Here is a 25,839-nt window from a genome sequence, read left to right on the forward strand (position 1 = left end):
CCCCCCCCCCTAATAATCGGGGTCTCCCACACTGAGCCAAAAACGATTGAGTTTCAATAAGGTTTATGGAATAAACTTGAAAATAGGATCAAACAAGTGGAATTGCTCTCTTATTTTTGACATATTAAATTTAGGTATTTTTTTTAAGTGGGCACCTTCATTTTCTAGTGGCTAAACCCTAAACCTTCATTTTCTAGTGGGTATTGGGCTTTCAAATCCAACAAATGTTGTACTTTATTATACTTGCTTTTTCGAACTATATCAAGAAATTAAAATATTGAATAATTGGTGATGTGAATCCAACCTTCGATCCATTACTTGTACCTGAAGGAGCTATTACAATGAACAAGGCAAAAAAAAATCAAAAGGCTTCTACATTGTATCTTCAAAAACTAGCTAATGCACAAGGAGAGAACGAATGTTGAACCCTGATTTCTTCATAACGTTATTTCAACAAGTCAAAAAGTGAATGAAGTAAAGATGGCATGCAAAAGTAGGGTAGTTTGGAAGATGGCACGATGGACAAAAAAACTACGTAGAACCTGTGAAGAGATGCCTTTCCAAATTGCACCTCCTGAGGGTTTATGATGTTAAAACTTGTCAAACGTTCTCATCAAGTCAAGTGGATCCTACCATAGATATTGAAGACAATTTAAAACATTTCTACATTTTTTTTGTTCCACATTTAGACTTCTCAATTGTTGTGCAATTGAGTTTCATTTCCTAGGTTTTATTTTCTCCAATTATCATTTATTTGTCTTTGAAGGACTTGATTCTTGGGAACTTGAACGGCCATTTGGGCTTATTTAAGGGCATGTAATACTTTGTATCTGGAAGACTTTTTTTGCAACCAAACTAAGAAACTTGTGTTTCTCAAACCCATCTTGGTGCTGGTTTTTTCAAATCTTGCTTTGTGTTTGAAGTTTAATCGATTCTTCGGATTAGCTTTAATCAATCTAATTATAGGGTGAGCCGTCTAGGAGTAACCATCCTAGATTCTATGTTAGATCCAAGAGTTTCATCTTCTAACTAAGCTCTTGGTTGGAATCTATTTGATAAGTTAGCCTTATTTGTGAATATTTGCAAGGATCCTAGAAGGACCTCTAGTTTTGTAAATCCAACAACTATAGCACTTATCAATTAGACTTTTTTCAAATGTCAGGTGTGTGTTCAAGCATGTCCATGTATGATAGATGTCCGAGACTCTGCAAAAAATAGTGTTAATACTTCCTAGGTATAAACATAAGCCTTGCTACCTTTGCAATTCGATGTCCCTCCCATTACCAATTATCTTAGAGGTGAATTCTTCAAACCTTGGTTTCTTTTCCATTGGCTCCTTAGGATTCTTGGAAAACCATCTATCTCCCTTATTTCCATTATAACAGCAAAAACCTTATTTCTCCAGGCTCATTACCTCCTAAAGAAATATTCAAAGTCATGTAGCCAAAAAGATCTTTTGTTTTATTGTATTTAATTTTGTTATACTTTTCTCCAGAGAGGAACAAGAAACTATTTTATTGATTCATAAAATTACATAAAGGAAAACCCAACCACTCGTGGTGCATTACAAAAATTATGTAAAGTCCAAAGCCAAGTATCCAGTCCTTGCTTGAAATTCGCCGAGGTTACTATGTAAGACGCGTAGTAACTAAAAGAAACATCCATCGGTTCAAGCTGATATCAGAGGCCCATAACAATTAAAATTATTCCTAGAGATCACAGCAAGCCCATAACAATTAAAATTATTCCTAGAGGTCACAGCAAGCCCAATGATTGCAAATACGTGAAATTAAAGAACGTAAATAATGCATACTTTCAGGCCACTCAGCAAGTGTTGGATCCTCCCAAGATTGCCCGGCAGCCTTGCGAGGAATAGCTTTCTTTTTTGTTTCTGCTTTATGCTCGATCTCACTACTTGCAAGTGCAGCTTTAACACTCTCGAGAGCTTCCGGTGTTATCGTTTGGGCATCCCTTTGAAACAATTGTTGAGCCTGTTAATAGTAGGTAAAACAGGGGGGGAAATGTTACAAGCATGCTAAAGCCATAAATTGAACCAAAAAATATTCCCTTATCCATCAGAAACATCAAGCTCCATAACAATTTTCCCTAAACCATAGCAAAAATAGAACAAAACCAGAACTCCGCAGTAAAAATTAAAATCGTATGCATGTTATGCGACCTGCTGGTATTGAGGGAGAGTATAGGCAGCGGGAGCAGGAGCCGGATAAACAGATGTGACGGGGAGCGGAACTGCTGGAGGACCTGGAGCAGCGACATAGGGAGAGGGATACTGGGGGCCTGCCGGTGCCGTAGCAGACTGCTGGAGATGGAAAGGTAAAGGAAAGTAGGAACCGTTTGAATACGTAAATTGGGAACCTGATGAGGAAGAAGGTGCTGAAGGAGCCGAGGAAGGTCCCGCCATGGCCAAGAGCAGTAATAACTTGAAATAGCTTCAAAATTAGGGCTTGAAAGGGTCCGATTGTCACAAGCTTGCTGGGTAGCGCACTGGAAAAGTGTCCACCGCTTATGCTCTAAACTCTCGTAATTAATTATTTATTTATTAATAATCTAATTATTTTATTTACGATTTAATATTATCGATTGACATATCAAAAAAATCAATATTTAGAATAATCTGTAGTATATGAATAATACCGGGTGCCATATTTTGGAAATACTATTAAAACAGGTTTTTTTTTTTTTTTTTTTTGTTATTACAAATGATCTACTCTTTTTATAAATCCGTTAATTGAATAATGTTAATATTTCATTAGAGGATCATATGTGACTCGATTTCAATTCCAAGTGAGTTTATGAGCTCCTTGCGTATGAAGGCTTGTCCTTTGATTTGCATGGGTGAATATGATTTGAAACTAATTCAATATGTCTACCATTTTGAGATTTGACAAAATAAGAAACTGATTTCAAGACTCCCATAATACATCCCCACTCTCTGATTGCTTCTATTACTAACCAGAAAGACACCAAATTCACCTTTAGGTGCTGGCCCGAGAGGACTTGGTTCATGATTGATTGGATTATAAATAAATTATTTATTAGAGAATCAGTGGTAGTTGAGATGAAAGATGTAATTACAAGGATAAACACAGATTTTTGACTAAAGTAACCATTCATGAAGGGTCGACTCACTTATAATGATTATATCAATAAACACAACTCCTGTGGTGAGTTCAACCATTGTTTCTGTGGTACATAAGAGTTCAACCATTGTTTTATAATAGAATGATCTATAGTTAATTAAATAAAAAGTAATTAATTAAATAGTTCAATTAATTAATTTTATATCATTAATATTCAATTTAGTTGAGAGAAAAAATAAATAAATATTCAAACTAATAAATAAAATATTTAATTGGAAGAGTTTAAATTAATATTTAATATATTAAATATATAAAAGATAAAATTATATTTATTGCCTTTGTTACATTAAATATTAAAATAATTAATATATATTAAATACATAAAAGCATGACTTTGGTGTTAAGATTGAGTCCATATGATGATCCTGTAAAATATTAATATTTTCAATTAACGGATTTATAAAGAGAGTTCAAATATCTGTTGGTCCAGTTTTGTACAAATTTATTGTGTATGATACCCTCACTCACATGTCTCCACACATGAACGGTTTGGATCAAATCATTTATAATAATTACAGAGTAGATCGTACCAATAGTTTACTAGTTTAACGCGCCGTTAAGTTATATATAATAATAATAATAATAAAATAAAAATAATAAAATGAGTAAGGAAAAAAAAAATAACTATTATAAATTTAGAAACATTTCCAAAACCGGTCTATAATGAAACATTTAAAACTAGTACTATTTAAAACATTATACAACCAACAACATAACTATATAAACAGACCTAGATATGGATTTCCAATGATCCTTAGCCCGCTCGTCTCGTCCTCGGTTGGAATGCATCATCTAAATCTAGAAAGAAAAGTTATCATAATTTTGATGAGTAATTAAATTACTCAATAAGTAGCTAACTTATCTTTAATGAGTTATAACTAATTTTCCCGTGATGTTTTTAAGTTTTATTTGCCAATGACTCCTAGTTTCTGTTACGAGGGTCAGTTCATTAATGAGGTATCTCAGCTACCTTCAGCTTAGGTTACTGACTCTCTATATGCTTATCCAGAATTTTTGGACTCGTATGTAAGACTTGCTCTCGGTCAAATACGGCCCCGTCTACTGATTTCTCTGGCTTGTTCAACTCATATACCAACGATCAGGAGTACTCATTCTCTCTGACTTAGCACTCAAATGTGTTGGTCAGGAACTCCACGGGAATTAGTAGACTACAATACTCATATAAATAAGTCATGACTCAACAACCAATAAGCATATCTAGAGTTATAACCTTCCCATAACATACTCACATCCAATGCATGCTTTCATACCTTTGTAATGTTCGCCACATAAAACATTCTAGTAATCATTTATAACATGTTTACATCACAAGCAAGCAGTCACAATATACAAATAGACATTACATATCATCAAAGCTCATATTAACATGTTAAGCTCTTAATCATGTAAACAACATACCCACATGTTGTAAAACAAGTTAAGAACTAGTTTAAAGGACGATATGCTACTTGGTTTCGAATCCTTTTTTCCCTTGGTTGTACGTTTAATAGGGTATTTCAACCTAATTCTTTCCAATTAGACGTATATTTCACAATTTTTAAGATAAGTATAGACCAATCTTGATAGGACAGGTCAAAAGGAGTCGAACAGAACAAACCAGGAATCAAAATAGCATCACACGCGCCTGCACACACTCGATGTGCTTTTCTCACGTGCTTGATCTGTGCACAGTCGCGCTCTCACTCGCGGGCTCCCATGCGCCCTACGTGTACTGCATGCGCATCTCCTTTTTCCTTGAATTCTCGGAAATTTTGGCAACTTTTCTATTAATATCGATTATGTCCCAAAGCCATATTCCACCTCTACAACCTGTATTTCGTCTCGACTTCTTCTACAACTTTATAAGTCTCCTTATTATGATTCTAACAAACCCTATTTCATAACTTATTATGCAATATAGACGAAGATATTGATATTTAAAAGTATAGACAAATAGGTTTTTCGTTACCTTTGGGATAAATGCTTAAAACAACTTGAATCCAGAGCTTCAATGGCTAAAAATGATCACACTTGTTTCCCCCATCCTCAAGTTTGCACCCTATCACAACAAACGTTGAAAACCTTACGATTTACCGAACATATGGGTAAAATTCTCCTTCCTCTGTTTTCTGTCTTTTTTTTTTTTTTTAGTTTTTAACATTCTTACCCGAACTTTATAGTTTTCATTCCACCAACTAACATACCCTTCTCTCCTCAAATGTGATGTCCCACATTGGTTGGGAGAAGAACAAACCACCATTTATAAGGGTGTAGAAACCTTCCCGTAGCAGACGTGTTTTAAAGCTTGAGGAGAAGCCCAAAGAGAACAATATCTGCTAGCAGTGGATTTGGGTCATTACAAATGATATCAGAGCTAGACACCGGACGATGTGTCAGCCTTCTCGCTGTTCCCCGAAGGTCGTAGACATGAGGTGGTGTGCCAGTAAGGACGCTAGGCACCAAAGGGGGGTGGATTTAGAGGCGGTCATTACATCAATGTTCGGACATCTCCAACACACGTGTGTCACATGGTATTGTTATTATTTTTTTTTAGATTATTAGAATTCTACCCTCATTTTAAGAACTTTCGTTCTAAAAAATTTCTAACTCTACAACCAATTGCGGATATTCTCGTTTAACCACCTCTTCTCATTCCCAAGTAGTTTCGCTAACTCGTTGATTCTTCCATAGAACTTTAACAAAAGGAATATCTCTGCAACGCAAGGATCTGCAACATACTTCCTTAGCATCGAAACGTGAAAAACGTTATGTACAGCACCCAACATTGGTGGTAAAGCCAACATGTAGGCTATTGGGCCAATTCTTTCAAGGATCTCGAAAGGTCCAATAAAACGCGGGCTAAGCTTTCCCCTCTTACCAAATTGCAAAAACCCACGAAATGGTGCAACCTTCAAGAACACATGGTCCCCCACCTTGAACTTTAGGTCCTTCCTCCTAATATCAGCATAACTCTTCTGACGACTTTGAGTGGTCAAAATTCTCTTCCTAATCTTTTGTATTGCCTCATTGGTCGTATGTAGCAAATCTGGTCCTAACAGCTATTTACTACCTACCTCCTCCCAATAAATTGGAGTTCGACACCTACATTCATAAAGTGCCTCAAAAGAAGCCTTCTAAATGGTTGCTTGATAACTATTGTTATAGGAAAATTCCACAAAATATAGTAGCTGTCACAATTGCCAGCAAAATCAAGTACACAAGCACGCAACATATCCTCGAGAATCTTATTTAATCTCTCAGTTTGTCCATATGTCTGAGGATGGAACGATGTACTAAACTTCAGTTGTGTAACAAGGGCTTTCTAAAGACTCTTCCAGAATCGAGAGGTAAACCGTGCATCCCTATCTGACACAACAGAAATCGGTACACCATGCAACCTTACAATCTCCATTAAATACAATTGTGTCCACTTGTCAACTGAAAACGTAAACTTCCCTAGTATAAAATGAGCGGTCTTAGTTAATCTATCACAACAACTCATATCACTATAAACCCAGACTGGGTTATAGGTAATCCTGTAATGAAATCCATGGTCACCTCTTCCCTAAGGGTGTACATGGTCCAGGTTGGGCTGGGTTGAAGGATTTTTTTGATCCAACCCAAAAGTTCGGATTGGTTGGATTGGTAACCCAACCCAACCCTCTATTTTCGGGTTGGTCCAAAAAAATTAAAAAAAAATTAATTTGTATGACCTAAAATGATGTAACAATTACTACCTATGAGTTGTAATCAAAAGTATCAAACTCTCTATTGCATTCATAATATCACCTATAAATATGTAAAGAATATGTAATGAATCACATCTAACTAAATTATCTACATTCACAATATATAATCATTCAACAAAATGCGAAAAATTCACTTATAAATATGTAAAAAATATTCAATAAATTAATTCCAAAGTTACAACATTCAACAAAATGACTAAAAATTTAAAACTATCCAACCCTCTATTGCATTCTTAATTCCTGCAAAAGAAAAATAGCATCTTAAAAGTTTAACCGTTTTAAGATTATTTGGATAAAGCATATTGTAACTTCAAATATTTTACTTACATTGAAAAATAATTATTCTTGCATGACATTGGTGGAGCTTGTGTTGGGTTTTATGTCCTAAAACTGATAGTTTGTAAACAAAAACATATTCTATTTTCAATAATATTATTATTGATGTTTATTCTGTAAAGATTGTTATTGAATAAAGTGAATTTTACGATTATTAATCTAAATCCAATAAACTAAGAACACTCTGACTAAAGTATGATTACTTGAGCTATATGTAGAGACATAAGAGTGGATCAAGTTCAAGTATATAGTCAAAATGATCTATAGTACAAGGATAAAAATGAGTACCTTATCCTGTTGACACTATGGATGAGGCCCACTTTTTGTATATGACATAAACAATAGGGGTGTACACCCAACCCGGAAACTCGAGAACCCAACCCGAAATATAAGGGTTGGGTTGGGTTGGGTTGGATTTCGGGTTTGGGTTGGGTCCATTTTTTTTAACCCGATCTGATTTGGGTTGGGTTCAAGTATCAAAAGAAAATGATTTGGTCAACCCGGCCCAACCCGAAAATATTAAAAAAAAAAAGAAATTAAAGCTGAAACGTCCAAAGTCAAAACCTAATCTACAGTTTGTCTAGTCTCTGACCAAAGCTTAAGCCCAAACCCAAACCTGACATTTCACACCCCAATAATTACTTCAATCGTGAAAGAAATTTCTCTTTCCTTCTCTGATGTTGGTGTTGTATTAATGGGTGATGGTTTGCTGATACAGGAGGGAAGTTCTGTAAAAGCAACGGGAAGAATTGCTCAGATACCAGTAAGCGAGGCTTATTTAGGTCGTGTTATAAACGCCCTGGCTAAACCTATTGATGGCCGAGGTGAAATTTCAGCTTCTGACTCTCGGTTAATTGAATCCCCCGCTCCTGGTATTATTTCGAGACGTTCCGTATATGAGCCTCTTCAAACAGGACTTATTGCTATTGATGCGATGATTCCTATCGGACGTGGTCAGCGAGAATTAATTATTGGGGACAGGCAGACGGGTAAAACTGCAGTTAGGTGTTATTCTTGGCAGTAGCACTCTCCCTTTGCAATAATGACTGTTATTTTAAATTTTTACATAAATCCCACAAAATACAAATCTCTCTCGATACTTAGTCTCCACAAGGAATTTGATCTCAATAGCATTCTCTCGCGTTCTTTGTCTTGTTTCTTTCTCGCGCACCGTCTTTCTCTCTTTAGTCTCCTGGAACGCTATAACGGGTAAGCTTTCTCTTTTTATTATATCCCCTTGCAAAAATTGATTGTATATTTTAACCTTGATGCATTCTATGATAATTGTTCATATTGAGTTAAATGTTTGAATCATAATAGTTTTATTTTACTTTTTATAGATGGAAAACAATAGTGCAACCGTATGTGCAAGTAGCTCTAGTAATTATAATGCATCGAAACCACCATTGGCTACCCAATCTGAATTTAAGAAGAAGAAACCCAGTAAATTAACTGTGTGGGATCACTTTACAAGATTAAAGAACAATAATAAGAGGTGCAAGTGCAACTATTGTTCTAAGGAGTATGCTTCTGATACTAATTCTTGAAAATTGCCACAATAATTAGTATCACAAGCATACTCATTCGAACAATAGTGGCACTTGCGCCTCTTATTATTGTTCTCTAATCATGTAAAAGTGATCCCACACGATTGATTTACTGGGATTCTTCTTCTTAAATTCAGATTGTGTAGCGAATGGTGGTTTTGATGCATTATAATTACTAGAGCTACTCGCACATACATTGCACTATTGTTTTCTATCTATATAAAAAGTAAAATAGAACTATTATGATTCAAACATTTAACCCAATATGAACCGTTATCATAGAATGCATCAAAATTAAAATATACCATCAGATTTAAAATAGCTGAGAGCCAGAGGTAGTGGAGAGAGCAAATGAATTTATGTAGAAATTTAAAATAACTCGATTTAAAATAACATAATTTTAAACAGTTATTCCGTGAAGGAGAGAGAGTAGAGAGAGGGAGGTATTTCCCTCAAGCTAAAGGACGTAGAGAGGGAGGGTGCCTACTGCCTAGGAAGCAGAGCAGATAGGAGAGAGGGAGGGAGAGTTATTGGGTTTTGAAGTGTAAGTTTGGGCTTGGGATTGGGCTTTGTTCAGAGACCAAATGATTGGGCTTTAACTTTGGGCCTTTGGGTTTAAATTTCTTTCTTTTTTTTTTTAATATTTTTGGGGTGAGCCAGGTTGACCCAATTATTTTCTTTTGGTATCCGAACCCAACCCAAATAAGATCGGGTTAAAAAAAAATGGGCCCGACCCAAACCCAAAATCCAACACAACCCAACCCTTATATTTCGGGTTGGGTCGGGTTGGGTTCTCAAGTTTCCGAGTTGGGTGTACACCCCTACTCTTCCCACTTTCACTGGGGCACATTCAGAGGTTGCAATAATACAACACATTTCTGTCTAGGTGCCTTAACTTGTTGACAACTAATCACCTACTCACCTATTCAACATCTTTCTTCATCCCAGGCCACCAAAAGCATGTTTTCAAATGTTGATACATCTTTGTGGTACCTGGATGTACGATATAGGAAGACTCATGTGCCTCAAATAAGATCTTCCTCTTGATCTCTACATCGATTGGCACACAAGTTCAATTTCGCCACTTCAAACTTCCATCGCCTGTCATCAAGAAATTCTTGACTCGTTCAGTCTCAAGTTGCTTCACGACTTTTGCAAAATAAGGGTTCCTCTACTGACCGTGAGTAATTTGTTGTTGCAACGTCGGGCAGATAGTCATAAGAGCTATTTGAGCTGTCGCTTCCCTGACCAACACAGCTATCTAAGCCCGTTCAAACTCCATTTGAATGTTGGGTTGTCTCGTCAACATTGCAGATGAGTGAGCTGTCTTACGACTCAAGTCATCAGCTACCACATTAGCTTTACCAGAGTGATGTAGGATCTCCATATCATAATCTTTCACTAACTTCAACCATCGACGCTGCCTCATGTTAAGCTCTTTCTAGGTGAACAGATATAGGAGACTCTTATGATCTGTATGTACTTGTATCTTCTCACCATACAAATTATGTCTCCATATTTTCAAAGCAAACACCACAACAACTAACTCTAAATCATGAGTTGGGTAGTTGCTTTCATAATCTTTCAATTGTCGAGAGGCATAAGCAATAACTCTCCCGTTCTGCATAAGTACGCAACCCAACCCATTCTTAGAGGCATCACTATAAATTACTAGATTCCTAGTATCGTCGAGTACAATAAGTACTGGGCTAACGCCAATCTTTCCTTGAGTTCCTAAAAACTCCTTTCACAAGCTCGACTCCACTCAAATTTCTTTCCTTTACGAGTTAACTGAGTTAGTGGCGCTGCAATCTTTGTAAAGTTCTTAATAAATCGCCTGTAGTATCCTGCTAAACCCGGGAAACTTCTCACCTCAGTAACTATAGTTGGTCGAGCCCAACCTATAACTGCCTCCACCTTTGCTAGATCAACAGCTATACCATCCTTGGATACCACATGACCAAGGAATACTACCTTCTGAAGCCAAAACTCACATTTCGAGAATTTGGCGTATAGTATTTGTTCACGTAGAACCAACAAAACATTCCTCAAATGTTCTGCATGTTCATCGTTTGTCTTGGAATAAACCAAGATATCATCAATGAACACAATGACAAAAGAATCCAGAAAATCCTAGAATACCTGGTTCATCAGCACCATAAACACTGCAAGGGCATTGGTCAAGCCAAAAGACATTACAACAAACTCATAGTGTCCATATCGGGTATGAAAAGCCATCTTCGGTATGTCCTCTTCTTTGAATCTTATTTGGTGATAACCAGAATGAAGATCAATCTTAAAAAATATTGCTACCACTTGGAGCGGGTTAAACAAGTCGTCAATTCGCAGCAAGTGATACTTATTTTTAATGGTCACCTTATTTAGCTCCCTATAATCAATACAGAAACGGAGTGTACCGTCCTTCTTCTTCACAAACAACACCGGAGCTCCCCACGGTGACACACTAGGTTGTATGAATCCTTGGTTCAACAACTCCTGTAGTTGCAGTTTCAACTCTTTCAATTCTGCAGGGGCCATCCTAACTTTAGAGATAGGTGTTGTCCCTGGTTCAAGTTCAATGCCAAAGTTGACTTCCCGCTCTGGTGGCAAGCCAGACAACTCATCAGGGAAGACATCCAGGAACTCATTCACCATAGGTACAACTGTTACATCGATAGTAACTCGTCTCACTTCTACCATACTAGCCAGGAATGCCAGAGCACCGTGACTAATCAACTTCCTAGCCTATAAAGCAGTTATCGTCTTGGGAACACTTCCCGGCTTCGTACCTTGAAACCGGAAGCTCTTTCCCATTGGGAGGTGAAAAATTATCTCCTTCTTATAATAACTTATAACAATCGATACTGGCATGATGAGCAGATAGCCAATCCATGCCCAAAATAATGTCGTAATCATACATATCTAGCACCATTAACCACATGTCTAATGGTTGACCAGATACTTCTACTTTATTAGTTTCACCTTTTCACGAGTTATCAATATGATTCCTGAAGGTGTAGAGATCATAACCTCATAACCTAAAAGCTCTACTCGAAGTCGGGCTTGATGAACAAACGATAATGATATAAAAGAATGTGTAGAGTCATAATCAAACACAGTATAAGCAAAGTAGCCATAAATGGGTAAAGTACCTGTCACCACCGTGCTGGCATCCTCCGCTGCCTTGCTTGTCATGGCAAAGGCTTTACAGCGAGCCTGAGGCAGTCCCCCAACACTTGATTGACCTCCTCCTCCTCCTAGAGCGGGTCGCTCGGGGCGTACAACATTAGGATTTTTTGCATTATAGCACATTTTGGCAAGATGACCAGTCTTACCACAGTTACAACATGTCTTGTCTACAACATTACAAGATCCTGCATGAGTTAACCCACACTTACTGCAAACTTCCTCCCCATCACCTGAGAAAGGCCAACGATCTACTCATAGCTGTAGTGCTTGTTGTTGCAAACCTGAGGATATTTGGATAAATTTTTGTTTACCGCTTGGTAGTATGACTGCTGGAACCCTGATTATTCCTCGAGGTGGTAGCATCTAATTTCACAGCAGCATTATAAGCAATAACGAAATCTTGAGAAGCTTAGGCATACACGGATCCCTGTATCTCTTGCCTCAAACCCTGGATAAAAAGATATGTCTTCTCTTCCCCAGTAGCAACCATAAGAGGAACAAATCTAGATAATCAAGTGAATTCCGCCTCATACTCCTCTATTGACATATTACCCTGTTCCAATTGCATAAATTCCTTTCGGTTTCGCAATCTCGCTAGAGCAGGATAGTATTTCTCACAAAATTCATGTTTGAACACCGCCTAGGGGTTTGGGGCTCCACCAGCCTTCATCTTCAGCTTCTTTGATTTCCACCAAAAATGGGCTGGTCCTCCAACAAATATGTAGCACACAACACCTTATTATTCGGTAGGTAGTAGTAGAATGTAAACTTTGTTTCAATACATTCTAACCACCATTCAGCCTCCTCAGAATCAGTCCCCTTTCCTCCAAAAGCTGGCGGGGTAAGTTTCATAAAATCTCATATGTACTCACTTTCTTCCATCATAAATCGTCGCCCATAAGTTACTACCTGTTGTGGTTCCTCTATCACCACTGTTATACCAGGTAGCTTTGTCAAACTTGTTGGAGGTATTGCTGTTTGAACACCTACTCCTGGTGCTTCAGACACTAGAGTCGCCTGGCTAGATACAGGTGTTGTCGGAGCTGCCTGGCTTCCAAGACCAGCAAGGGCTACCTATACCGATTGATCCACTCGGCTCTCAATGAATGATTGCAATGCCTCCAAAGTAATCACAATAATCGACTGATCTCTAGTTGCCGACAGAGCAGGCTCAAGAACCACCTCTGCTGGAGTAGTTCCTTCTACAGGCAGCTCCTCATTCCCTGGGACCACATTCGACGTACCAGGGTCTAAACTCTTAAATACTACCATATCTGTCACACACATAATTAAGTGGTCATAATCAAATCTTTTAAACTTTTCATACTATTCTTTCATACAACTTAGTCATGCATCACTTACCTGACCGAGGCGAGATACCGCTGAGCTGGACTAAAGGAATCCATACTATCTACAGAACCTATAACCTAGGCTCTAATACCAACTTGTAACAACCGCTCATCGACAACGTGACTTACAGGAGTTACCATCGACACCGATAACAAACTCCTACAATCAATCATAAATTTAGAAACATTTTCAAAACATTTCTATAAACATCAAGTGAAACATTTAAAACCAGTACTATTTAAAACATTTAACAACCAACGTAAGTTTTAAACAGTGAAAAACATAACTACATAAACAGACCCATACATGGATTCCCGATGGTCCCTAGCCCGCTAGTCTCGTCCTCGGTTGGTGTGCATCATCTAAATCAAGAAAGAAAAGTTATAATAATTTTGATGAGTAATTAAAGTACCCAGTAAGTAGCTAATTTATCTTTCATGAGTTATAACTAATCTTTTCGGGTGTTTTTAAGTTTTATTTGCCAATGACTCTAGGTATCTCAGATACATATTATTGTTATTATTATTATTTTTTAGATTATTACATGTAAATAACAAAGCAAATAGAAAATAGAGATTTGGAAATAACAAACAGTAGAAAATCCGATAACAACATTTGGAGTAGCTGACGAGGAACGAGAGCTTACGTTAAGTAAATTAGGGACTACTCCGGCTAAGGCCAACCGAGGAAGTGGCCTTACTATAGGATAGATTAAAAATTATATGAATTATGATGATGTATGAACTGTGTCGTACGATGTTGTATGATAGTATGTGATGATGTATGAGTTATGACAATGTATGAGTTGTATCGTATGATGTCGTATACGAGTATTACGAGTGTATGATGATGTATAAGTTATGATGATGTATGAGTTATGATGCTTGATGATGTGCGTAGTATATATATATTTTGATGAATGACGTACTTGATATGCTTGATGCACTTTATGACAATATGATGAGTATGATGATGCATGACGTTTACCTTAATATGATGATGTTTTCCATATTGAGCATGCTATATGATGATGAGTGTCATATTGCATCATGTCGTTAGATCGACATAGGACACAACCCAAAGAGCATGAAAATGATATTGATATAAATATCCACGAGTATGTGTTACTAGAGTAACAAAGAGATGAGACTAGAAGGTTGTGTCAGAAAATATATTATGATGGATTTAGAGGGACCTCATGCATATGTATGTTCATAAGCATAAGGCTACTTCCCCTAGAGATGATGAGTGCGGACGCGCACAATATGATGATGAGTGCGAATGTGCAAGAGTGCAAATGCGCACAGATGAGGGTGTTCATGAGGCGCATGATACTATGGGGTTCTGTTGACCTTCGAACGTCGTTAGAGATTAGCTTGACCATAGGGTCCAGGGAGTGTGCGAGCGCCCTGGAGATTCACACTCGCACATGTGAATCGTGTGTAGGGAAGTACTACACATCCAATTTGTCCGAGACTAGAGGCCACCTTTATGATGATTAGAGATAGGTCCCTAAATCATGATTGGATATGTTTGCATTTGCATGACCCCCTATAGTGGGGCCACTTACTGAGTATTTTTCGAAATACTCAGGCCGTGTGAACATCATTTTTCAGGTAAAGGCAAGGCGCACTTGTACGGAGGACGGCGGCATCGCGATTAGAGACTATGACACGTGCATAGTGTAGACTCATATTTAAATTTCTAGTTTTAAGTTAGAATAGGTTGTTTTGCATTTCATTGTTTTAAATTATTTTGTATTTATTTTTATTTTCTCTAAATTTTAGTATTTCATATTTAAACACGTAAAACCATGACTGTGTTTTCTAGAGAAGAAGTTGTTTTAAACATTTTTTTCGAAGTTTAGATTATAAATTATGTTCATGTAAGAGTTATATTTCCGCATTATGGATGAGCATGAGACGTTAGTAGCGACTCTAAGTATGTGGAAATTTAGGGTCGTTACAACTAGAGTAACACGCCCAACGTCATCCATATACTATAGACAATTTAGATGGTATGTTAACTACATATTGTTCAAGACTACAATAATAACTTTGAATCTTTTATAAAATGGATAATATTAAATTGTAAATATAATAACCAAAATTATTATTAAAAATTAAATAACTAATTACGAGACTTTATGATATAAATCCCAACATCACATCTATTTTAGAGTGTGAGGCCCCATTCATCAAGTTTTCAAAGTCAGTCTACTTCAAGAAGATTGAAAATGCCTCAAAATGAAACTCAAAGGGAGACATGGTGTGCTCTTTACCACCTATGGGCCTTGTGGCCTAAGTGAACTATCTTGTGGCACATATGTGTCATAGTGAGGGCGAGCGTTGCGAGACAAATGTCTCAGGTGACTTCTTTTAATATGGGTATTTCAAGGACGGTGTCACAATGCCGACATTGCGCCCTCGCCATGTGTCGGATATTGGAATATGCACCTGCTATCTGGTACAGGGTCCGTAAATTATTTGACATGGATGCAGAGGGTCCAATGCATCAATAGAACCTAAACGGTTGGATGTTCGAGATGACTCTTTTCTCAACGAGCATGATCGAGTGAGCTATGATGGGCGATGACATCTAGACATGTGTGTCATGTGTAATTGGGAACCAAGTTGACCGTAAGAGATGCGATATTGCATATGAGAGACCTCGACCTCGAGTAAAAATAACGTTGAGTCATAAGACTTGCCCTAGTGTAGAAACAAGTCAGTTAGATTGTAGACAATTGAACATGCACATACGACAATGTGAGTGATCAAACAAACTTAAATTCTTTCAATTGGTGAAGGCAAACCTAGCCTAAGATCTGACAAAGTTACAAAGACAGACAAAAATATATATGGAGTTAGTTTACCTCAAGGCTTGTCATGAGCATGTCATGATCACGATACCACACAATTGAAAATGTACGACCGTGACACTCAACCCCAACTTTTATCGACTCCTATTGTCATTGATCCTTACAGGATCGAGGTGTAGCACTATTTTTAGGTTAAGTGGGTCGACTTGATAAAAAAAGTATCAAACCCGAATCAACTCAGATTTTTAATTATTCAATAATTAAATCCAACCCAAACAGAAGAAAAAAATATAACCCAACTCAACTTTGATAATTGAGATTGACCAAATTTTCAAATCATTTGAACACGTTAAAATATACTTCTTTTATTCATGTTTTAACCTATCATTAAATATCATATTAATTTATTCTATGAACTTAGCCTTATTCTTAAAAAAAAAATTCATGAATAATTTTATTTTGTCAAAAAAAAAAAAAAAAAAAAAGTTCACAAATCTTCCACGTTACGACACAAGGTACATTCCACGTGTACGAATTGGTGGGCCCCACACAGACATTTTCCTCCCGGATTTGAATAGACAAATAATAGAAAAAATATATCAAAATATTTTAATATTTTTTATTTTTTTTTGTTTTGACCAAATTAAGAAACGCACATCCCTTTTAACAGCCCCTTCCCCTCCCCCCACCCACTCCCCCAGGTACATAGAAAAAAACACAAAATTTAACGAATTAATCTCAATCAAATTCTCGTTACATTTTTTAATTTTCATTAATCAAATCCCTAATTCCAAAATCTCCTTTTTTTTCTTCTTCTTTCTTTTAGGGCATTTAATCTGTTAGGTATACATGGTTTACCCCTTTTTGAGTTTAGGGTTTTTTTTTTTCTTTTCTGGGTTGGTTGTTTCATTGAAATCTATTTCCATTCTTCTGGATGCTGTGAAAAGCTACTAATCTTCTCTTAAACTTCGGTGGATTCTTGGTGAATTTTCTTGGATTCGATTGTCTAGGGCATGCCCTGAAAGGTTTGTCTTCTTTGTCTTATCTGGGTTTTCCTTTGTTCTATTTGGGTAATTTCTGTTATGGTCGTTTTTGTTGGATTAGTTCGTAGGGTTGGATCGGATCATTAGGGTTCTAACCCCTTCATCAGTTTTGAGTTTGATTCCCTTTTTTTGCCCTAATTTAGGTTTTCCTTATTCCTGATCGAGTGTTTTGTTTATTTTTTTTTAAATATAAAAATGGGTCTTCGTTGAATTGTTCTGGGTTGCATGAATGTTACTGTGTTGTTGCTTTGGCCAATCTCTGTGAGCTCTGTCAGTAATATTTTAACCAAAATTCTCAGTTTCTGATCCTTTTTTTCGTTCATTTTATGAAAAGTGTGCCATGTTCTTAGTTGTTGTTACAGCCTCATTTGGTAACCAAATAAAGAAAAGCTTATTTATTATTATTATTTTTTTATAAAAGTTAAAAGAGTTAAATTATCTGGATGGTATGTCCCATGATCGTATTATATGTAGATTGAGGAAGTATATGATGTTCTTCAGTTTTCTTTTTTTCCGTTGTCGTTTGTTCTTGATTAGTTATTTAGTTTTTACGAGAATGTGTCTTATTACTCGAGATTGTTCGATATATATTGTCATTTCTTTTAGTGTTCCAAGTGCTTATTTTTGTTCATGGCGTTGATTGTTTGAGTTTGAAATGAACATGTTTATCGTTCTACGATTTTATAACTTTGCGAGTTACTATTTCATGAGCTGAAATCGTCGATGATATTACTTCTGGTGGGAGTGGGGAGGGCTGAGTTGTTTGATTCGTCTTGCAGATGTGGTGGTACTGGATACTGTTTTTCGTACGTATGACATAGTTGCTCTGTTTTCAGGTAAGCTGTTTGTAGCTCAAAAGTTAGATGTGGGATTGTTTTGATTGATGAATTCCTTGTATAGTGAACACTTCGAAGACTAATGTTACTTTTTTTCGTGGACAGTGATATGGGGACAAAGCTTATAAGAGCTTGCGTTGAAGAAGATAGCGATGATTTTCCATCAGTTCCACCAGGTTTTGAGTCATACATATCCTTTTCTCTAGGGAAGGTGCACGATCATGAAAAACAAGACGGTTGTGTCCCTGCTAGTGGGTCGGCAACCGTCTCTGAATCTCAGCCAGTTAAAGTGGAAAGTGAGGTAGAAGTTGCCAATGTTGCAAAAGTAACGAGATCCCTTCGGCGTAAACCATGTGTAAACTATAGACAATATGATTACTGCTCTGGTGACGAGCTTGATACGAAGCATCTAGATCAGGTTGGTTTTTGGTTGTTCTCTTTCATTGTTGTGATATTCTGCATTATGGTTTAATATTGATTTCCTTTGGTTTCGGTTACAGAACTTTTCTTTAAGACCTTCTCTTTCGAAGGGAGTCATTCGTGGATGTCCACATTGTAATAATTGCCAAAAGGTTATCACTCGAATCAACCTTCATTTACAACTTCTCTAATTTATTATATCACTTTTTCACTTTTAAGCACAATTCTTAATTTAGCTTGAAACATAAATCGATCAGGCACCGGGTTTTGAGTTCAAAGAATAGGGGGAAAGGCTAGTAGCTTAAACTGACCTACTACCCATTTTTGCTGCTCTTTCTATCAATACCTTTTCTTGAGAATGTTTGATTGAGTAGAATCTTGAACAGGTTATTGCCAGATGGCGTCCAGAAGAATCATGCCGACCAAATCTCGAGGATGCACCTGTGTTTTACCCAACTGAAGAGGTGTTTATCAGTGCTTCTGGATTCGTGTATCATCACATTTTTCCCTCTACTTCTGTGAAGTGATTTTTAGGTTTATTGTTGTGAATTGTCTGATATCCGAAACTATCACAACTATGGCAGGAATTTGGAGATACTTTGACATATATAGCGAGCATTCGAGCGAAAGCAGAACCATATGGGATTTGTCGTATTGTCCCGCCTTCGTCTTGGAAGCCTCCATGTCCCCTGAAGCAGAAACATATTTGGGAGAGTTCTAAATTTGCAACGCGTGTCCAAAGGATTGATAAGCTTCAAAACCGAGATTCACTAAGAAAGAACTATCGGTTTTGCAGTCAGATGAGGAGGAAAAGGAGGAGGGGTAATCGAAAGGGGGTCGATGTTACCATCTTAAATGGAATAAATGGAGATGCTGGGCCTTATGAGGCAGAAAGATTTGGATTTGATCCTGGTCCAGATTTTTCTTTAGCTTTGTTTCAAAAATATGCGGATGACTTTAAGTCTCAGTATTTTAGTAAACCACTCGATGATACTTCAAAGGGTTGTAACCCGTCAATGCTGCCAGAGAACGAACATTGGAAACCATCTTTGGAAAATATCGAGGGCGAATATTGGCGGATGGTAGAGAAACCAACAGAAGAGATTGAGGTTTGTATTTGAGTGTTAATGTTGGAATTCTTTTATTTTTCTCTTGCAGGTTTATTTATTGGTTTATCCTGAATTTTCAAATTTATGTAGGTCCCGGTACCTTAGAATGTGTATAACGTCAAAATCAATAGACAAAATTCCTCCTGGCTGACGGGTCTCCACACTTTTTTTTTTTTTTGCCTGTCTGTTCCGCATGCACTTTGCGCAATTCGCAAGTGGCTAAATCATTCGAAGGAAGGTTTATGAACGAAACACTCTTTATAAGGGTGTGGAAACCTCTCCCTGGTAGATGCGTTTTAAAAACCTTGAGGGGAAGCCCGAAAGGGAAAGCCCAAAGAGGACAGTATCTGTTAGCTGTGGGCCTCGACCGTTAAAAATGGTATCAGAGTCAAACACCGGGCGATGTGCTAGGGAGGAGGCTGTTCCCCGAAGGGGGGCAGACACGAGGTGGTGTGCCAGAATGGACGCTGGGTCCCGAAGGGGGGTGGATTTGGTGGGGAGTCCCACATCAAGGGACAAGTGCCAGCGAGGATGCTGATCCCTGAAGGGGGGTGGATTGTGAGATCCCACATTGGTTGGGGAGGAGAACGAAACACTCTTTATAAGGGTGTGGAAACCTCTCCTTGGTAGACGCGTTTTAAAAACCTTAAGGGAAAGTCTAAAAAGGAAAGCCCAAAGAGGACAGGATCTGCTAGTGGTGGGCTTGAGTCGTTACATGTGGCCTCACAGATCCCTAAACTTTAAAAGTGTCTAATAGGTCTTCAAATTTTCAATTTTGTGTTAAGATCTCGACATGTTTAAAGTTTATAAAAGTTAATTGATCTATTAGATATAAAGTTGAATTTTAGATTTAATAGATCTCTAAGCTTTCAATTTTGTGTCTTGTAGGACTATGAATTTTAAAAAACGTTGTATAGATCAAGGATATCTAACACTTGAAAATTTAGGGACCTATTTGAAACAAAGTTGGAAGTTCACGGACCAAATAGACACACCACTAGACACTTTTTGAACTTTAGGGACCGATGCTAATCTGAAAGTCAAGGGACTAAACATGTAATTTATTTTTGCACTACCCTTATTCAGTGATCTAAAATTTTTGGTTTCTCTCTTTGCTAGGTTCTCTATGGGGCTGATTTGGAAACTGGAGAGTTTGGCAGCGGTTTTCTGAAGAGTTGCAGTCAAGAGGGCTCGACATCAGATGAAGAGAAGTACGTAAAATCTGGCTGGAACCTCAATAACTTTCCGAAGCTTCCTGGATCAGTTCTTAGCTATGAGAACAGTAACATATCTGGAGTCCTGGTACCATGGCTGTATATCGGGATGTGCTTTTCGTCATTTTGCTGGGTGAGGCTTCTTGTGTCTTCATTATAACGTTATTTTCCCCTTACTTTCCTTCTTCACCTGTGTTTATGGATGAATTTTTCATTGTTCATTGGTGAGTAGACCTCGTCGGCAAGGTCATTATGTGCACCTGTGGACTTTATAGTCCATTCCGGTGAATATTATAATTTGTTTGTCTCCGTTTTGTGGACGCTTTTTGTTGGTCTTTTTTTGTTTCTTCATTTATTTGAGTGGAACTATCACGTGAAGGCTGATGAACATTAAATTTGTAGATTACTCCACAATGGCATGGAGCTGTTAGTTTATTTCTTTTCGATAATTGCTTGAATTGATCGCTTATGTTTTGATTTTTCGCTTCAATTTGCAGCACGTTGAAGATCACCATCTCTACTCTCTGAACTACATGCACTGGGGCGATCCCAAAGTCTGGTATGGTGTTCCAGGGAACGGTGCCAGTAAATTAGAAGACGCCATGAAAAAGCATTTACCTGACCTCTTTCAAGAACAGCCCGATTTACTCCATAAACTGGCAAGTTCCTTTGCTAATCTGATAATGTCATCGGGTTTATATGGAATTTTTCCCCCAAGCAGAAAGCAGTGCAAGTTTTTGTCACATTTATAATAGTATGTAGTAGTGTGTATTAAAAATGGCAATAATATTTGCAAAAATATGATTTCTTGTAATTATGTTTGGCCAAAATGTTCGTCTGAACTTCTATCTGTGCGCAGGTTACACAACTTTCTCCGTCTATATTGAAAATCGAGGGTGTGCCTGTATATAGATGTATTCAGAATCCCGGAGAGTTTGTTTTGACCTTCCCTCGTGCATACCATTCAGGATTCAACAGTGGTTTCAATTGTGCAGAGGCAGTTAATGTAGCTCCAGTCGACTGGTTGCCCCATGGTCAAATTGCTGTAGAATTATATCGGGAACAGGGACGAAGAACTACTATTTCCCACGATAAGCTATTGCTTGGCGCTGCACGAGAAGCTGTGAGAGCACATTGGGAACTAAATTTTCTGAAAAAGCATACGTTGGATAACTTAAGATGGAATAATGTTTGCGGAAAAGATGGCATCTTAGCAAGAGCGTTCAAGGTAAACGATTGCTCTCTCCTGTCACTCATATTTACGGATTAGCGTGTATCAGAAAAGAGGTTTCTTTGTCCATGTATGATAACCGAAGTTGGCTGTTATTGTCTGAATTCATGAATTTTAAAACTCGTAGTTCTAAGAGACATGAATGAATGGAGTATGAGTTCTATTATCGTTTTCAAACAACGTTCGGAGTTGAATATTCATATCATCCCTAAAAATTGTTTTATTTGGCAGACTCGAGTTGAGATGGAGTGTGCAAGGAGGAACCTTCCTTGCAGTTCTTCAACGGCAATTAAGATGGAGAGCAACTTTGACGCCTCTAATGAGAGAGAGTGCATTTCATGCCTCTTTGACTTGCATCTGTCGGCCGTCGGGTGTCATTGTTCACCGGATAAATATGTATGCTTGAATCATGCAAAGCAGTTGTGTTCTTGTGCTTGGGAAAAGAGAATTTTTCTCTTCCGCTATGACATCAGCGAATTGAACGTTCTTCTTGAAGCATTGGAGGGTAAGTTAAGTGCAGTATACCGGTGGGCTAGGCAGAATCTCGGTCTAGCGCTCAGTACGTCAAGGGAGTTGAGTTCTCAATCATCGTCCATGTCCCTTGGGAAGCCTCAATGGAAAGAAATCCTGAGGCAATCTTCATTATTGCCCGCTCTAACCGCTATTGACAGCGCTTCTCATCATGCCAAAATGTTATCTACCGTTAATGGTTCGGGAAAGGTAGTTGAGCAGCAAAATTATAAATCTGAGGTGAAAAATGAAAACCATGACCTTGTGGCAACGAATTCGAGGCATACCGATTCGCAGTCCTGTAAGGAGGATACAAATGCTCTGAATTTGGATAAAATGTGTACTGAAAATGTGATACTACTGAGTGATGATGAAGGTGATGAGCATAAGAAGACGATTTCAAATGGCGTAGCTGAAAATTTATCAGTAAAACCGCTCGAAACTTCAAATCGTTGTATTGATTCTAAGGCTAGCCTGTGCAACTACAATGATAATACGAGTCTGCACTGCCCGGTGACTGATGCAACGACCATCGAAGAGAAGGAAGTCCACTTGTTGATTGAAAGAAAATCGAATAATTGCCAATCGAGCGTTGTTCCTTTAAATAGAAATGCAGCTAATGCTATTCAGAACAACAATTTTTCAGAAGCTGGGTTAGGTCATAGTAATAAAGTATTTTCAGCTTCGACGGACATCGATTCTCGAAAATCACAGACTTGTGGCTCGGGAAAACCGAATGAGGGTAAGCATGGAAACGTGGGAACAAGTGCTACCTCTTGTGTGTTAGACCCTAGTAGAACCACTGCAAGTTTGTCCTACAATCAAGCTAATATGGACAGATTCTTGAGGCAAAAGGGTCCTCGAATGGCGAAGCTAGTTCGGAGAATTAACTGCAACGTAGAGCCTTTAGAATATGGAACCGTGCTCTCAGGAAAGTCTTGGTCGAACAGTCGGGCCATTTTTCCGAAAGGTATTAAAATCTCCGCTTTCGTGTTTTAGTTAGATATTGAAAGACAGATCTTGACCACATATTTATGTTGTATTTTGCAGGATTTAAGAGCAGGGTCAAGTATATAAGCGTTTTAGATCCATCAACTTTGTGTTACTATGTTTCTGAAATTCTAGACGCCGGACGGGACGGACCTCTTTTCATGGTAAATTTATGAGCTTCTTGGATAGGGCTCTTTTCTGCTTTTCGTCGTGGTCGTTTTTCTTAGTCAGAGTTTTCTTCATCTCGGCTCACAGAGAGTGGCCTTTCATGTCGTGTTTTGGTCATTATTCTGTGCCTGTTTCCAAGTTCAAATGATTTAGGCTATGGCTAAGCCCAGCCACCTCTCTTCCGTTGGGAGTCTTGTAGTTGCTTGATTTTCTTTTATTGAACTGCAGTCGAGTTCCACCCTCTCGTGTCGGTCGTGTATTGCTTCTGTCTGATTGTTCAAATGTGCGATCTTTGATCGTCGTGGAAGATGTATTATACTTAGATTCTTTAATATCTTGACAGGTTGTTTTGGAGCATTGTCCATCTGAGGTATTCGTTCACGTTTCTGCTGCTAGATGTTGGGAGCTGGTTCGAGATCGAGTTAATCAGGAAATTGCAAAGCAACATAAGTTGGGTAGAATGAATCTTCCTCCTCTACAGCCTCCTGGGAGCTTAGATGGCTTAGAAATGTTCGGATTCACTTCACCGACAATCGTGCAGGTAAACCCATTACTTAAAAACTTTCGATACCTCATGGACGACCGACTGACATTGTCAAAAACTCGCAATGAGCTTGTTCTGAAAGGAGAACTTGTGAACTCTGCCTAGTCATGGTTTAATAGGCTTCTGATATAGGTGCATTTACTTTCTACTTGTGCAGGCCATTGAGGCAATGGATCGAAATCGAGTATGTTGCGAGTATTGGGACTCTCGGCCCTATTCTCGGCCTCACGTACATAGTCCACAACTGTCTCGATCGACAGATATGAATTGCAACATGCAAACGACCGAAAGGAACCATAGGGGGGTCGATCCTAGGCAAGCTGGAGTCGATATAATAGTACTTAGGGGATTGTTGAAGAAGGCAAACATTGATGAATTAAACTTACTCTATACCATTTTAAATGATAGTAGTAGGGCAACGGTCGATCAAGGCGCGTTGACTCGGCTTCTTAACGAAGAGATTCAAAGTCATCGAAGATGATTCATTGTTCGGGTTTTTTTTTTTATTGATTTGACTGAATAGGGCGGCGTTAATCAGAATTTTGTGTAAATATAGAGGGGTGGTGGTGGGTATCAGGATGAGGTCCTTTTGGTTGTACATGCTTCTTTTAATCTCTTGTGCTCATATTCTAAGTTTCAAGTGTTAGAGGAAAAAGGGATTTGAGTATAAGGTGATGCCCAATACATATAATACACATTCTCTCATAACTTTTTTAATTATTTAAAGGTTTAGTGTAGAAAAACTCAAATCTTTTGTGTTCAAATTCAATAAAATCCAATTTCTTTCACATTCTTTGTTTATATCTACTTCGGATATCGAAATATTCGAGTTGAAATTATAATGTAATTGTTTTGTAATAATTGCTCGATGTGCATCATAAATATGTACGTTTTTTAATCTTATATGTTCTTTAATAACCTGTCAATGGAACTTTAATTAGTTATTTTACTTGTGGTAGATTATAGTGAGTTGGAGCAAAAAGAAGCCGAAGCTTTAATTAGTTATTTTACTTGTGGTAGATTATAGTGAGTTGGAGCAAAAAGAAGCCGAAGCTAGTTGATTCAAGCACGTGTTGACTGCAGGGAGCGAGATGAAGCTCGAGCCATGTCGGAGAGGGTGGCTAGACTGAATCCCATGCATTAAGAGTTGGCTTAGGTCGGCATGTGGGTCATAGATTGGGCACGAGTCGCGTTGGCTAGAGTGACGTCTGGGATATGTTCATGGGCTTCTACCATATGGGATGAGTTGTTGAGTCACGTGAGGTGCTAGGTGTCAAGGTCATGTTTGTCTAAAGCGTGTAATCTATGGACGTATGCTCATTTCAAACCCCTGTTGCTTTCTCGTGTAGTTAGATTTTTTATATTCCTATCATGTCAAATACGGGGGTGTATGTCCGTTTTCCAAAATCATGTCTACACTCGCTGAGGCTAAAATGTCCTACACGGGGTGTGGCTAATTGTCAATTCTCCCTACCAAAGTTATATGCTATCAAGTATGTGGTTGTTACTTATTATAAACACGAGATACCCTATCTTATGCTTATAAATACTTTGTACTTTTATGACATAACCTTTGAGACATACATATGCATGCATGACATATCATTCATTCTTATCGTAC

At 37.9% G+C, this 25,839-nt stretch overlaps 2 protein-coding genes across 2 annotated transcripts in view; one reads left to right on the forward strand and one right to left on the reverse strand.

Moving 5' to 3' along the window:
- LOC111492062 (RNA-binding protein 42-like) overlaps positions 1 to 2,510 on the reverse strand; it is a 7,725-nt gene extending 5,215 nt beyond the window's left edge. The window contains exons 1-2 of the mRNA XM_023141235.1: positions 2,180 to 2,510; positions 1,814 to 1,991 (exon numbers count right to left, since the gene is read on the reverse strand). Of these exons, the coding sequence (XP_022997003.1) occupies positions 1,814 to 1,991; positions 2,180 to 2,422 (421 nt within the window). The 5' untranslated portion in view covers positions 2,423 to 2,510. The remainder of the gene's footprint in view (positions 1 to 1,813; positions 1,992 to 2,179) is intronic.
- Positions 2,511 to 16,947: 14,437 nt separating this feature from the next.
- Positions 16,948 to 24,926, forward strand: LOC111491892 (putative lysine-specific demethylase JMJ16). The gene is made up of 13 exons (XM_023140980.1): positions 16,948 to 17,178; positions 17,976 to 18,032; positions 18,138 to 18,450; positions 18,533 to 18,604; positions 18,839 to 18,916; positions 19,037 to 19,561; positions 20,681 to 20,908; positions 21,273 to 21,434; positions 21,635 to 22,003; positions 22,238 to 23,486; positions 23,567 to 23,670; positions 24,018 to 24,215; positions 24,376 to 24,926. The coding sequence occupies exons 3-13, from the start codon at positions 18,142 to 18,144 to the stop codon at positions 24,697 to 24,699; spliced, it is 3,618 nt and encodes a 1,205-aa protein (XP_022996748.1). The 5' UTR covers positions 16,948 to 17,178; positions 17,976 to 18,032; positions 18,138 to 18,141; the 3' UTR covers positions 24,700 to 24,926.
- The last annotated feature ends 913 nt before the right edge of the window (positions 24,927 to 25,839 follow it).

The sequence above is a fragment of the Cucurbita maxima genome, unplaced genomic scaffold (genome assembly GCF_002738345.1).
Source record: "Cucurbita maxima cultivar Rimu unplaced genomic scaffold, Cmax_1.0 Cma_Scf00017, whole genome shotgun sequence".
NCBI classification, from domain to species: Eukaryota; Viridiplantae; Streptophyta; class Magnoliopsida; order Cucurbitales; family Cucurbitaceae; genus Cucurbita; species Cucurbita maxima.